The sequence below is a fragment of the Mesoplodon bidens genome, assembly GCF_964165515.1.
Source record: "Mesoplodon bidens genome assembly, chromosome: 18".
Taxonomy (NCBI): domain Eukaryota; kingdom Metazoa; phylum Chordata; class Mammalia; order Artiodactyla; family Ziphiidae; genus Mesoplodon; species Mesoplodon bidens.
Window position 1 is genome coordinate 55,446,502 of NC_138175.1, and position 14,756 is coordinate 55,461,257.

The window sequence follows — 14,756 nt, forward strand, 5'->3', positions numbered from 1 at the left end:
AGGGGAGAGGGCAAAGGAGCTGTCTGGGATGTCTTTTATAAAGGCACTAATCCAGTCATGAGGGCTCCACCCTCTTGAACCAGTCACCTCTCAAAGGCCCCACTTCTTAATACCATCATATTTTGGTTTTTGTTTTTAATATTTTAATTTTATTGGAGTATAGTTGATTTACAATGCTGTGTTAGTTTCAGGTGTACAGCAAAGTGATTCAGTTATACATATACATATATTCATTCTTTTTTAGATTCTTTTCTCCTATAGGTTGTCACAGAATATTGAGTAGAGTTCCCTGTGCTATACAATAGGTCCTTCTTGGTTATCTATCTTATTTATAGTAGTGTGTGTATGTTCATCCCAAGCTCCTGATTTATCCCTCCCCCCCACACATTTCCCCTTTGAATACCATCATATTTTGGATTAGGCCTCCAAATATGAATTTTGGGAGGCATAAACATTCAGTCCATAGCAGATATGGAGTATTGGTTCAAGGGGTTATGATAATTTCTTGTTTAAGTTGTATATTATTTTGAGGGATGGCAAGGGCTGCTCTTAACGGACTTTAAACACTTCAGGATACAAGTTATTTTTTTGATGAGTCTTATCCCCCCAGTAAATTAAAAATCCCTTGATTTTGCTATTTAAATGTTAAAGTTTTAACAACAGTCTGTTCCTCAGTTGCACTAAACCACATTTCAGGTGGTCACAATGTGACTAGTGGGTACCACATTGGACAGCACAGTCAATGAGCAAAACTTTGTAGCTGACTATGTGGCCAAAAAGTATATACTGAGAGAAATCTGTCATCATTTCCATCATCCTAGAAAGTTATACTGGAGAGCCCTGGTTTACGTGATGTTATATTTCCCAGCACAGAAAAATAAAAACCAAGTATCTGTTGATTTGGAAAGTGAATGAATGAGCTAGTGGACTAATCAGAGTGTTCTGTCATTGAAGGGCATGAGCCATTGGAGGGCAGTCCTAAAGAACACAGCTGTTTGCCCCAAGTCGTATGTGATGAGAGACCCAATAACAATATAAACTGGGCAAAGCTAAAACGAAAAAGGATCCTCAGAATACATAGAATAGAAAGGATAGGAATCTTAGTCTCTAAGAATGGAGGAGAAAATAGGAGATGGGAGGTGACATTCTTTTTTTTTTTTTTTTTTTTTGCGCTACACGGGCCTCTCACTGTTGTGGCCTCTCCCGTTGCAGAGCACAGGCTCCGGACGCGCAGGCTCAGCGGCCATGGCTCACGGGCCCAGCCGCTCCGCGGCATGTGGGATCTTCCCGGACCGGGGCACGAACCCGTGTCCCCTGCATCGGCAGGCGGACTCTCAACCACTCTGCCACCAGGGAAGCCCGGGAGGTGACATTCTTAAAGGATGTTGTGGAGAAGAACCTTTATCCACAGGACTATCACTCTTGAAAGCTGCCACCATTAAAAAAATTCCAGCTGCACTGTTACCTGCTGAATTGAGATGTGTTTTCATTATTCTTTCTCCCTCTTCTGGGAGTGGGGCTCTTGGCCTCTTACTAGCCAGAGTACTTTTCCTTAATTTCCTAACTATCCTGTAGTTATCCTAACTATTCAAGTTATAAATAGTTGGGTCTTGTTAATAGGAAAGGAAATGGAAATTTGCCATGTTGTGGCCATCTCAGAATTCAATCTGAAATGCTGGGTTATTGGGTAATTCCCTCCTTCAGATGTATTTTAAAGCACCAACACTGTGTGAGACGCTGTATTCCACACTGAAGATACATCAATGAACAACACAGGCAAGGGAACGGCCTTTATGGACCTTACAATATAATGACGGAGAGAGTCAATGAATTGTATGTCAGCAAGTGATAAGCCCTATGAAGAAAAATAGAGCCTAGTAACGGTAATTTATAGTAATGTATTGGTAATAATGGGGGAGGCCCTCCCCCCAAGCTTTTCTGGATATAATTTGAGCCAAGACTGAAGTACTGAGGGGAGTCACCCATCACAATATTGGTAACCAGAGAACATTCCAGGACTGTTTCTAATGATTGTATATGACAGGCTTCCTGCCTCAGATTCTCTGAGAAACTTAATGCAAATTTCCCAGCCAAATCTGCGACCTCCTAAACTAGAACCTCTGAGGCTGGAATCCAGGACTGCATTTTTAACAATGGCCTTATGCACACCTAATTTTGACATTCTTTGCCCTAAATCTTGGATTACTGTCCTCATCACCACCCGCAGGTTGTGCTTTTCCCAGCGACTCCAGACCTTGAATGGCCTCACTGCTAGTGGCCTTTTCCTAAGTGCCCACCGCCCCCGCCGCCCCCCATCACAACTTAGATTAGCCCCAGCCGCTCTTTTCTCTCGTTACTAGCCAGCCCCGTACTGTACCAGCTTCTGGGAATCTTTTTCTGTTCTTAAAAACAGCTTTCTACAAACTATTTTCCGGTCAGAAGCTTTCCGTGGCGTCCGTAATTACCGGAGGTTATTATCTTTTCCCTTTCTAGGAGTGCGTTCTCCGCTGTCATGCCGACAACTCCTACTTGTCCGTTTGGAAACTTTTTTTGTTTGTTTTTAATACAAAGTAGATAATACACGCCGCGGCCGTATTACTTGTCTGCCTAGCCTGCTGAAAGCAACTTAGCCTGCATCATTTTTGCCTCGTGAAGCTTGGGACTGAAAATTTACCTATTTTCTGCAGGAGTCGAAGTACCAGGAAATTGGATAATTTCACTGGCTTCTCATCTTCCCGGCCATCCCTGGCTCCTGGTACCCAACCAAACCCGCCCCTTGACTTTCTGTACGTCAGGTGTCCCAACATGGCCGCCCCCTGGGGCCGCGGAGAGCTGGGCGCAGACATATTGCCTCTCTAGGAAATCCCGGAAATCCGATCGTCCTCGTTTCCTCAAACATCGCATATCCACTTCGTCTGCCGTAGACGGAGCCGGACCGGTGTAGACGTCAAAGCAGTTAACAGAAGTACGACGTTTAGGCTCCTTGTAGGTTGGGGAAATCAGGTTAGTGTGTGGTTTTGTGCCTGGATTTTTTTTTTTTTGTCGTGACACTGGTGGTTTTGTTTCGCCCAAGGGTGACGCGTGGACTTGGTGCAATCTGGACCCATGAGATTTTTGCCGGAGGGCAGAGGAGGAGGGTGGAAGTGCGGAGGTGGATGTATTTAACGCGAACCAGGAGAGTACCTGCTTTGAGGTATTTGAAGGGAACCGGACGCGAGTTTTGTCTATGGTTTATGTTGGGGGGTGTCCTGGGAGTCAGTACGATTAGATTCTGTAGAGATCATTGCTCTTCCAGCTGTCAGGGCTTGCGGTTCTGCAGATCACTCCGCTTGCAGGGCGTACGAGTGGCATTGACGATGATCGCAGTGTCGGGTTCAGGCTGGGGATTTAATTTGGGGCTCAGTGGTGTTGGGGCCTGGCTGGCTGGTCATCATATGCGGGTGTCTGGCCCAGGTTTCGGATTAATAAGGAAGTGTGTCGTCAGTGTCTGTGGTACAGAGAGTCTGTGAGGGCTGAGGCTTTGGACGCCGAGGACCCCTGGCTGTAGTTTTTGGGTTGAGGTTCCAACTTCGGCTGCTGGGACAGAAGACGGTACAGCCCAGGGCAGTAGTTCGAAACCATCTGGTTTTCAGCTTTTTGGTGTGTGGGTTTTTTCTTTTTTAGTATACTTTATTGAAATATAGTTGATTTACAATGTTGTGTTAATTTCTACTGTACAGCAAAGTGATTCAGTTATACATATATGTACATCCCTTTTCGCATTCTTTTCCATTATGGTTTATCACAGGATATTGAACATCCCTGTGCTATACAGTAGGGCCTTGTTGTTTAACCTGGCCTTTTAGCTTTTAATCAAGGAGTTGATTACAGACTGAGGGACTAAACCAGCAATTTCAATCTGTTTTGTATCGTCTCTGATGCTTTCGCACAGCAAAGGCAGAATATAGTCGTGATGACAGAGACATTTTGGCCTGCAAATGTGAAAATCTGTGTCTGTTCTCTTTGCAGAAAATGTTTGCCAACACCTGCAGTCACCTCCTAATATTGATATATTGTAACGGCACCGTTACTTGCTTCCCTGACATACATGAACACTTTGTTCTTTGCTAACAGAATCTCCATTTTGTTTAAATATCTATCCCTGTGGCATGGTGACCTATATCCCAGTTTACTAGTAAGTCCCGGTTGGTCTTAGTCAGTCATGTGGTTCGAGTTCCCATTGCTAGTGATTGAATTAGTACTAAGAAATGAGCTTAGGTATATGGGGCATTTCTAGCCAACTGTGTATGTAAAAATCTGCTTTGGGGTTTCTGGGGGAGCATTTTCTCTTTTAAATAAGTAATGCCTTGAATCCCTTTTTTCGTGTTGATAATGATACTGATGAAAAATTTCTGCCCTATTTTCTAATGTTACCTTATTCTTATTTCAATGCATTGGCTCAACTCTGCAATACAAAATTGAAAAGTGGGGTGGTAATGGACATTTTTGTCTTGTTGCTTACTTATAAATTCACTTGCTATATTGTCTGAAGTCAACATGTTTTCAAGAGGGTAAATCTAGTATTTCAAATTTAATGACATGAAGGTATTCATAGTATTCTTTCAGGCAAAAAAAATCTGTATTTTATCTGAGTCATAACTTCCATTAATTCCTTTTTCTTTTTCTTTTCTTTCTTTTTTTTTTTTTTTGCCCACGTGTAGCATGTGGGATCTTAGTTCCCCGACCAGGGATCAAACCCGTGCCCCCTGCAGTGGAAGTGCAGAGTCTTAACCACTGGACCACCACGGAAGTCCCTCCCATTAATTCCTTCTGTCCTTTATTTCCACTTTCTGTTTTGACTCTAAATATTTATATATTATTGGTCTTTTCAAACAACAGGCTTTTAGTATTTTTGAGAGCTTCCATTTCTTTGTTAAATTAAAAGTTCTACAAGTGAGTCAGTATAAAAGGAATATATACATATAGGGACTTCCCTGGCGGTCCAGTGGTTAAGACTCTGCGCTTCTACTGCAGGGGGTGAGGGTTCAATCCCTGGTCATGGAACTAAGATCTCACATGCCACACAGCATGGCCAAAAAAAAAAAAAAAAAGGAATATATACATATATACAGACATTACCTACAACGAAAACAGAGCATTGCCAGCACCCCAGTGGTGTTCTGTGAACCTCTTCCCAATTATATTACATCCTCACACCCGAAGGTGAATACCATCTTCTCTATTAGCAAGCACCTCCAGGCTTTTCTTTATGGTGTTATAACATAATCATTCATTCCTCATCATTATAGTTTATTTAGTTTTGCGTATTTTCAACTGTGTTTCAATGTAATTATACATCATGCATTTTTAAAACCATTTTTAAAAACTGAAGTGTAGTTGATTTACAGTGTGTGTTAGCTTCAGGTGTACAGCAAAGTGATTCAGTTATACAGATATACAATCTTTTTCAGATTCTTTTCCATTATAGGTTATAATAAGACATTGAGTATAATTCCCTGTGCTATGCAGTAGGTCCTTGTTTGTCTCTTTTATACACAGTAGTGTGTACATGTTCATCCCAAACTAATTTATCTACCCACCCCCCATCCCCTCTGGTAACCATAAGTTTGTTTTCTATGTCTGTTAGTCTATTTCTGTTTTGTAAATAAGTTCATTTATATCAGTTTTTTAGATTCTACATATAAGTGATATCATATGATAGTTGTCTTTTTCTGACTTACTTCACTTAATATGATAATCTCTAAGTCCATCCATGTTGCTGCAGATGGCGTTATTTCCTTCTTTTTTATGGCTGAGTAATATTCCATTGTATATATACATACCACATCTTCTTTATCCATTCATCTTTTTTTTTTTTTTTTGTGGTACGCGGGCCTCTCACTGTTGTGGCCTCTCCCATTGAGGAGCACAGGCTCCAGACGCGCAGGTTCAGTGGCCATGGCTCACGGGCCTAGCCGCTCCGGAGCATGTGGGATCTTCCCGGACCGGGGCACGAACCCGTGTCCCCTGCATTGGCAGGCGGACTCTCAACCACTGCGCCACCAGGGGAGCCCTCCATTCATCTATTGATGGACTCTTGGGTTGCATCCATGTCTTGGCTATTGTAAATAGTGCTGCTATGAACATTGGGGTGCATATATCTTTTCAAATTAGAGTTTTCTCCACATCATGCATTTTTTATGTCAGGCTCAGTATTTCTGAGAATCATTCACGTTTTTGCACATAGGTGTACTTTTTTTTCCTCTGTAACAAGGGTCAGGCAAATATATTATATAAATATCCACACAATAAATATTTTAGGATTTGTAAGCCACAGTTCTCTCATATATATTTCTTTATTTTTGTTTTACAGTCCTTTAAAAACAAAAAAGTCATTCTTAGCTTGAAAGCTGTGCAAAGACTGTAATTTTCCCACAACATTCCATTGTTTGAATATTTGGTTTTTCCTAGTATTTATTAAACGTGTGTTGTTTGCATTTTGGTTTATTATGAGCAGTGGTGCTATGGAAATTACTGAGCGTGTCCGCTGGTTCAAATATGCCCATATTTTTGGAGGGATATATTTCTTAGATGTATTCTCAGAGTGAAATTGCTTCTGGCTTGAACATGTGGAGATGCAGGGAGAGTGACACTCCTATAAGGGTCACTCCTTGCCCTTACACACATACCCTTCCCTAGGCATCTCTTCCATCTGGCTGTTCCTGAGTTACATCCTTTTATAATAAGTAAATATAATAACTAAAATGTTTCTCTGAGTTCTGTGAACCGTTCTGGAAAATTTTTGTTTTTCGTTTTGTGTTTCGTTTTTTTTTTTTTTTTTTTTCTAGGCCATGCCACGCGGCATGTGGGATCTTAGTTCCCCGACCAGGGATCAAATCCATGCCCCCTGCAGTGGAAGCATGGAGTCCTAACCACTGGACCACCAGGGAATTCCCTGCTCTAGCAAATTAATCAACCCAAGGAGGGGGGTCATTGGAACCTGCCATCTGTGGCTTGTTGCTTAGAAGTACACGTGACAACCTGGACTTGTGTTTGCACATGAAGTAGGAGGTAGGAGCCAGTCTCATAGGACTGAGCCTTCAATCGGTGGGATATGATATTATCTCCAGGTACATAGCAACAGAATTGAGTTGAACTGTAGGACACCCAGCCGATGTTGTAGCACTGCTTGGTGGTGTGTTCAAAAAACACACATATTCAAATTGTTGTCAGAATCGTACCTTCTTCTGGATGAGTTTCTTATTATTACATTTCCCTCTTCTGGTAGCACTGCAAATTATGTTCTTTAAGAAAATTATTAGCGTTCATTATGACACTAGAGATTACACATCACATGTAATTATTCTTTGTCAAATTCTTACGTTAATTAGTACTTCTGCACTTTCCTCTGACAATACAGTCATCTTAGAGCACCTCAACTTCATTTACCACCTTCTAATTTATGTACTTTTATTTTGTATTTTAGTTTTTTATGTATTTAAAACCTCCTAAGATATTACCATTATTGCTTACAAGACATTGCTTCTGGTTTGCCCAGTACATTGGTTTTTAAACTGAAGTGTGTGTACTCACAGGGTGTATAAAAACGTTTGAAGAGGTTCCTGAGCGCACACGGTTTAAAGGAAAACAATGCCCAGCGCCTCTCCTCCCATATGGTCTGTTTTGTATAACTGAGCTGCCTGAGATTCTCCTGCTCCTGAGGGCTGCTGCTGGGATGGATCTTGTTTCCCTCATCTCCTTTGACAGTCACCCCACTTCAACTTCATGGAATAAAGGAATACCCCCACCACTGTTAGAAGCTTAAGCTTTTTGGGCAAAGGAATAAAGTCTTCCGGGGCAACAATCTTCTGGGGACACTTAGCAATGCTGTGGGCATTGGGTTAAGGTGAGCGCCCAGGAGCAGCGTAAGCATCTGGGTCCAGAGGAAATGTACCCTCAGCTTGAATTTCCTCCTCAACCCACAGGTCCTGACTCTCCAGGAGCAAAAGAATCAGTAGAAGGAGGAAGAAGTTACACGGTTTGGTATTAGCATTTCTTGGGACATGCTTGATTGAAGACAGAACAGAATTTAGAGCAGATCCAGAAGATACAGCGACAGAGCCTCCTTGTTGCCAGCTGTTTTCAGAAAACAGAAGAAAATGATCCAGGCCCAGGTGACTTTTGTTCTGTTTTATTCTTTCCTTTGTTCCCTGATGGATTTGTAGATGCCTGTAAAAAATCACTTCCATTATTCTGTAAAGTATAAATATGTGTATCTTTTGTCTGTCATTCATATATCTTTTCTGGGATCTGTTTCTTCTTTATTTTACCCCCATCTTGATTTTTGTTTGCATAGTTTTCCCTTTCTTTTCTTATATATATATATATATATATACATATATATATACACACATATATGAGAATGTGGTGTTTCTAGCTTAACAAGAAGATTTAACTTCTACACATTATAAAAACTTCTCATTGGATAAATGGATGGGTGGCTGACTACACAATTAGAGAATATTTTATTAGACATTTGCTTCTTCAATGGTTTATTAAAATAAAAACCCTGCTAGATATCTCGATGCAGCCTATAAAGTGGAAATGAGCAGAAAAACTTTAACATTTCTTCCATATCATCAAAAGGACATCACTTCATTAAACACCACTGTTATTACAGGAAACCCTGACATTTGACGATGTGGCCGTGGACTTCACGTGGGAGGAGTGGCAGCTCCTGGCCCCTCCTCAGAAGGACCTGTACCGGGACGTGATGCTGGAGAACTATAGCAACCTGCTGTCTGTGGGTGAGGACGGCTCCCCTGGGTCCCTTAGAGGGTCCCCAATAAGTGGCCTTTCCTTTCTCAGCTTCTGAAAGCTCTGGAGTGTCTGTGATGCTCTGAAGCAATAGATTCTTAGCCCCTTACCCAGATACATGGGTATATTCTCCCTTCTCCTGAGAGAAAAGCCTTTACCTTGTAGGTTGTAACATTGTTTTGTCCTCAAATGTAACACTCTGCTGTCTTCACAGATCCCAAGCCCAATTCAGTGGGTCTAAATCTGTTGTCATTTCCCGTGAATAGGTTTTCAAGCCAGCAAACCAGACATACTCTCCAAGTTGGATCAGGGAGAACCATGGACAGTGGAAGATGAAATCCACTGTCGAACCCATTCAGGTGAGTGAGAGACCAGCAAGGTGACAGGCGTGAAAATCACACTGTAGTTTGTCAGAGAAGAGTCACAGCTGTGAGGGAGTTGGACGCTGGGTAAGCAGTGCCTCCGTGCATCTCTCTCCCGATGTCAGACCTCTTTTTCTTTGTAGGAGTTTAGAGAAAAATATATCCCTTCTTAGGGAAGACTCTTGTCTTTTATGGGATCTGTTTCTTCTTTATTTTACCCCCATCTTGATTTTTGTTTGCATAGTTTTCTTTTCCCTAGGATTCTCATATCTTTTCCTTCTTCTTCATACACTTCCACCTCCTTTTCTATGAAATTCCACCTTCCAAGGCCTCTCTCCAAAGAGAAAATTTGAATTCCTCACTGTCTTCTGACTACTGCACCTTTCTGCTCTACTGGTAATGTTGATTTCTTTTGTCACATCCACCCCATCTTGGATGCCGGGCCCCAAAGTAGACTGGTCTTCACTGTGCCTTATTCCCACTCTGAGGTTCTCCAAAGGTTTTGTTTTCCATTTTCTCCAATGATCTCTTAACCTTCAAAGTTTTCTTCATCATAATAAGCTAAGCTCCTTAGGGTCACTGGAGAAGACTCCCAAATTGATCTCTCCCCAGTGTGATCCACCACAGACTTGGCTTCTATATAACTTATCTCGATGGCAGCTCTCCTGAGTTCCCAGTAACTGCAAGGACCTAAGATCATCTTCCCTCCCAGGAAACCCTAGAAGTTTAGGTTTTGCCTTACTCCTGTGCGTCCTCCATCCTGGCCACTCAGACATTACCTCAAATGTCCCCCTCCTGCAGAGCTCTTTTCTGTAAAGGCATCTGCTGTTCATGATGAATTTTTAACTAGGAAAGTTATTTTAACATCCTACATTCTCAGTTCCAGCCTCAACCAGACCATAACTCTTGCCTACTTCAAATTAATTCCTTTGTATATTTACTGATTTTGAACTTTCTTCTCGTTCATTGTAGACCTTACCATTGTATTCACTTCCTGAAAGCTTTCATTTCTTTCCCTTCACCTTCTGATAACATTAAGTCCCAGGTAGGGACTTCCCTGGCAGTCCAGTGGTTAAGACTCCACGCTTCCAGTGCAGGGCACGTGGGTTTAGTCCCTGTTCGAGGAGCTAAGATCCCATGCGCCATGTGGCACAGCCAAAAAAAAAAAGTCCCAGGTAACCATGTTACCTGTCACATGACATAAAAATTCTTCTTTTAGTGATCACCATGACATATCATCTTGTTCACACAGAAGTTTCCATCTTCTTTCCTAAACTTCCCAGTCTGTTCCATACATGTGATTGCTTCCTTGATTCATTCCTTTATGAATTATTTTTTGACAGTCTAGTGTAAGCTGGAAGGTAACAGCAGTTGAAGAAACAAGTAGACCAAGAGCTTTCATTCTAAGAGGACGAGACATCAATTTAATCAAAATTTAAAATAAATAATATGTCTAAGGGGTGAAAAGTGCCGTGATGGAATTAAGTTGCATAATGGATCTCTCTGAGGTGCGCATTGTAAGTTAGATGTGCTTGGAGTTCTCTGCTGCGTCATTTTCTTTTTTTCTTTTTTTTTTTCTTCTTGTCTTCTAGTTTTTTCTTTCTTTCTTTTTCTGCTGTGTCATATTCTTCATTCCCCTCATGCAGACCACAACAATGGATCCATGGGGAGGCCTGTCTTCCTCCAAAATGAGCCCTGGTTTCCTCCACCTCTCTTCCTCTCCATTGTTCCTTCCCACTGGGCTTTCCAACTGCAGCTGTTTTCCTTGTGTCTATCTCTGCCCTGTAAAGTGGTTTTACCCACCTACAGTATAGGCTCCGTGAACACGAGGAGTATGTTTGCGAATCCCCAACACTAGCACCGTTCCTGGTACACAGTGGTGATCAGTAAGGATCTGTGGAATGAATGAGTCCATCCCTCCCCAATTTGGATGAGGTGGCCCTGCAACCTGTGGTCTCCTGCTCACAGGAAATTGCTCGTATTTTACAGTATTTAGAAAATAACCAAATCTGTATTTATTCATTATGACCGTTTTTTTTCCAATGTATAAAGACCATTAAACATGGAGTTTTATTAACATTCATACCATAGGGTCATCACTAAAAAGACACCTCACATCAAAGTATTTTAAAAGATACCTTTATTCCAAATCTGGAAGATGGAGGAGTTCATTCTTCTTTTCTTTCCTAGAAGTCGGGAAAGTTGATGATCACCTGCTGGAGCACTTACAAAATGAGAGCATGGAGAAGAGACTAGAACAATGGCACAAACAGAACCCATTGGAATATTCTGATCATCGGAGCAGAACTCATTTTCTGTTCAGGCAAAATCATGGTATGTTTAACTTACATGGAAAAAGTATGAAATCAAATTTAACTTTACTTTCCGAGAGCAGAAGCTATGAAATAAAGAGCCCTGCTGAGTTTACTGGAGAAGTCAGATCCTGTCTCCATGGTGACAGTGAACAATTTCATACTGAAATTAAATTTCCCGAAAGCCAAAAACTCATCAGCACTAAGTCCCAATTCATCAAGCATCAGAAGACTCAGAAAATAAAGAAATCTCATGTATGTGGTGAATGTGGGAAAGCTTTCATCAAAAAGTCTTGGCTCACTGATCACCAGAATCTTCATACAGGAGAGAAACCCCATCGATGTAATCTATGTGGGAAAGCCTTCTTCAGAAAGTTCAAGCTCACTGAACATCAGAGAACGCATACAGGAGAGAAACCTTATGAATGCACTGAATGTGGCAAAGCCTTCCTCAAGAAATCAGGGCTCAGTGTCCATCAGAAAACCCATACCGGGGAGAAACCATTTATATGCAGCGAATGCGGAAAGGGCTTCATCCAGAAGGGAAATCTTATGGTGCATCAGCGGATTCACACAGGCGAGAAACCTTATATATGCAATGAATGTGGAAAAGGCTTCAGCCAAAAGACGTGCCTCACAGCACACCAGAGATTTCACACAGGAACGACTCCCTTTGTGTGTGGGGAATGTGGAAAAACCCTTTCGCAGAAGACAGGTCTCATTAAACACCAAAGGACTCACACAGGAGAGAAACCCTTTGAATGCAGCGATTGTGGGAAAGGCTTTATCGAGAAGCCGCAGCTCGTTATCCATCAGAGAATCCATACAGGGGAGAAACCCTATAGATGTAGTGAATGTGGAAAATCATTCAGAGGGAAGTCAGTCCTCAATAAACATCAGAAAACTCATTCAGTCAAGGTGGAAAATCCTCCCTCAGAGGGTCACAGGTCCTCACAGAGCAGTGTTGTCCTCCAAGAGAAAAACCTTAATACAGTGACAATGCAAGTATCTTCTGTGGTCCCTCAGACATCAGTCAACATCAGTGGGCTCCTAGCAAACAGGAATGTAGTCATAGTGGGACAGCCTGTGGCCAGATGTGCACCCGCAGGAGAAAGCAGAGGGTTGGCACAGGAGAGAACCCTTATGAATGCAGTGAATGTGGTTGTGCCTTCAGTGGTCAATTATATTTTATTTTATGTCACAGAAAACCAGCAGGGAAAAAATTAAGACATTCTCTGAGGAAAAGCGTTGAGCAAAAATTTCTAGTTCATATGGTGGCTGAAAAGTATACACTGAGAGGGCTTCCCTGGTGGTGCAGTGGTTGAGAGTCCGCCTGCTGATGCAGGGGACATGGGTTCGTGCCCCGGTCTGGGAAGATCCCACATGCCACGGAGTGGCTGGGCCCGTGAGCCATGGCCGCTGAGCCTGTGCGTCCAGAGCCTGTGCTCCGCAACGGGAGAGGCCACAGCAGTGAGAGGCCCGCGTACGGCAAAAGAAAAGAAAAAAAAAAGTATACACTGAGAGAAACTGTATAAATGCTGAGACTGGGAACACATGACCTACTCATCCAATATCATAAATGCCTTGATACAGAGGCATAATCTGATGTTAACCCAAACACAAACGTCAGTTGCTCTGTTGTGTCAATTAAATAAATGAAGGAAGCCTGAGTTCAACTAAGTGGAGGAAATAAGGAGGTGAATTTTTTAAACATATAATTTGTTTCTGGAAGGTTGCTATGGAGGAAAAATCACAAGAGGGCTAATATTGGATTGGTGGGATATGGGGCGTGTATATATCAATTCAGTTTCCCCAGGCCAAGGTGAATGATGAATCTGAAACTGGAATGTCTTCCTTAAACTTTCAGAAGTTTATATTATGCAGAGGGACTAATGAAACAACAGCCTTAGACTGAGTCAGTTTGGTCTTTCACAGAGTATTTGTCAAATACATCCTTGGTATATGGTTCTGTTCCAAAAGCTGAGGATACTGTGGTGATCTGAACAGAGAAAGTTCATGGTCCCCTGGATAGACCATTGAGGTAGTCGGATTATCTTTAAGTGGCATCTCTACTCTCAAGCTAATTTAGTGAGAGCATGTAAGTATCCATAATAAGTGAAATGGACCTGGAGTAATTGGCTCAAGGGAATATGACAATTTATTGTTGAAGGAGCGTATCATTTGGGAGATTGGGGAAGGAGTTAATAATGGTATTTAAGCACCATAGAACACAAATAAGTTTTTTTTAATTTATTTTATTGAAGTATAGTTTATGTACAATGTTAATTTCTGCTGTACAGCAAAGTGACTCAGTTATATATATGTATATATATTCTTTTTCATATTTTTTTCATTATGGTTTATCAGAGAATAATGAGTATAGTCCCCTGTGCTATACAGTAGGACCTCGTTGTTTCAAGTAAGTTATTTTTTATTTTTATTTATGTATTTGGCCATGTCACACGGCTTGTGGGATCTTAGTTCCCTGAACAGGGATTGAACCAGGGCCCTCAGCAGTGAAAGTGCAGAGTCCTAACCACTGGATCGCCACGGAATTCCCCAAGTAAGTTAATTTTTTTAAATGCCTATTTGTTATCTCCATGAGGAAATTATATTCCTTAACTTTAGTGGCTTTCTTTAAATTTTAATGTTTAAAAAAAATTGAAAACGAATAAGATGAATCTTCAGTTACACTAGCCACATTTCAAGTGTTCAACAGTCATGTGACTCATGGCAATAGAATTGGACAGCACAGACAGCAAAATGGTGAGACAGTGGGAAGATGCTCTACCATCATTTCCATTGTACCAGAAAGTTATATTGGAGAATGCTGGTTTCCACGATTTTCGGTTTCCCAGCACAGAGGGGGGAAAAATAATTCTTATCAGCTCTAGATTTGGAAAGTGAATGAATAAACTAATGGGCTAATCAAAATGTATTCTGTCTGTCACTCAAGGGAAAGACAGTTCTAAAGACCAAAATTGACACCCCAAACTGAGGTTAGAGAGACTTAACTGATTATAAAGGGACAAAGCAGAAAAGGAAAATGATTCCTAGAATAAATAGAACAAATGCAAAATGAGAGCCTTAGTCTTTAAGAATGGTGGAGTGTATAGGGAGTGGGGGGAGGTGAGATCTTCTTGGAATGTCTTAGAAATGAATCCTGAGATTTGTCCACAGGCTAACACCTGTGAAGAGTTGCCATTTAAAGATCCTGGCTCCTCTGTGACCTGCTGAGTTGAGACAGATGTCTTCTATCTCCCTCATTCCTTCCTGCTGTCCTCAA

The 14,756-nt window shown here is 41.6% G+C and overlaps 1 protein-coding gene across 7 annotated transcripts; it reads left to right on the top strand.

Moving 5' to 3' along the window:
* Window positions 1-2,920: 2,920 nt before the first annotated feature.
* On the top strand, window positions 2,921-14,549 carry LOC308605931 (zinc finger protein 350-like). 7 transcript variants are annotated; one of them, XM_081216307.1, is made up of 6 exons: window positions 2,921-2,985; window positions 3,074-3,193; window positions 7,965-8,153; window positions 8,660-8,786; window positions 9,063-9,155; window positions 11,349-13,931. In XM_081216307.1, the coding sequence occupies exons 3-6, from the start codon at window positions 8,139-8,141 to the stop codon at window positions 12,695-12,697; spliced, it is 1,584 nt and encodes a 527-aa protein (XP_081072433.1). In that variant the 5' UTR covers window positions 2,921-2,985; window positions 3,074-3,193; window positions 7,965-8,138; the 3' UTR covers window positions 12,698-13,931. The 7 variants fall into 7 exon arrangements, 6 of the variants coding, with proteins under 6 accessions (XP_081072433.1, XP_081072434.1, XP_081072432.1 ...); XM_081216308.1 differs by having other exon boundaries at window positions 2,927-2,965; XR_014013744.1 differs by lacking the exon at window positions 3,074-3,193 and adding an exon at window positions 13,952-14,549 and having other exon boundaries at window positions 2,931-3,003; window positions 11,349-13,167.
* The last annotated feature ends 207 nt before the right edge of the window (window positions 14,550-14,756 follow it).

Bases quoted from the DNA above. Each gene is read 5' to 3' on its own strand.
- LOC308605931 (XM_081216307.1), top strand. The intron at 8,787-9,062 runs GTGAGGACGGCT...TCCCGTGAATAG, and splicing joins TAGCAACCTGCTGTCTGTGG to GTTTTCAAGCCAGCAAACCA. The intron at 9,156-11,348 runs GTGAGTGAGAGA...TTTCTTTCCTAG, and splicing joins CCACTGTCGAACCCATTCAG to AAGTCGGGAAAGTTGATGAT.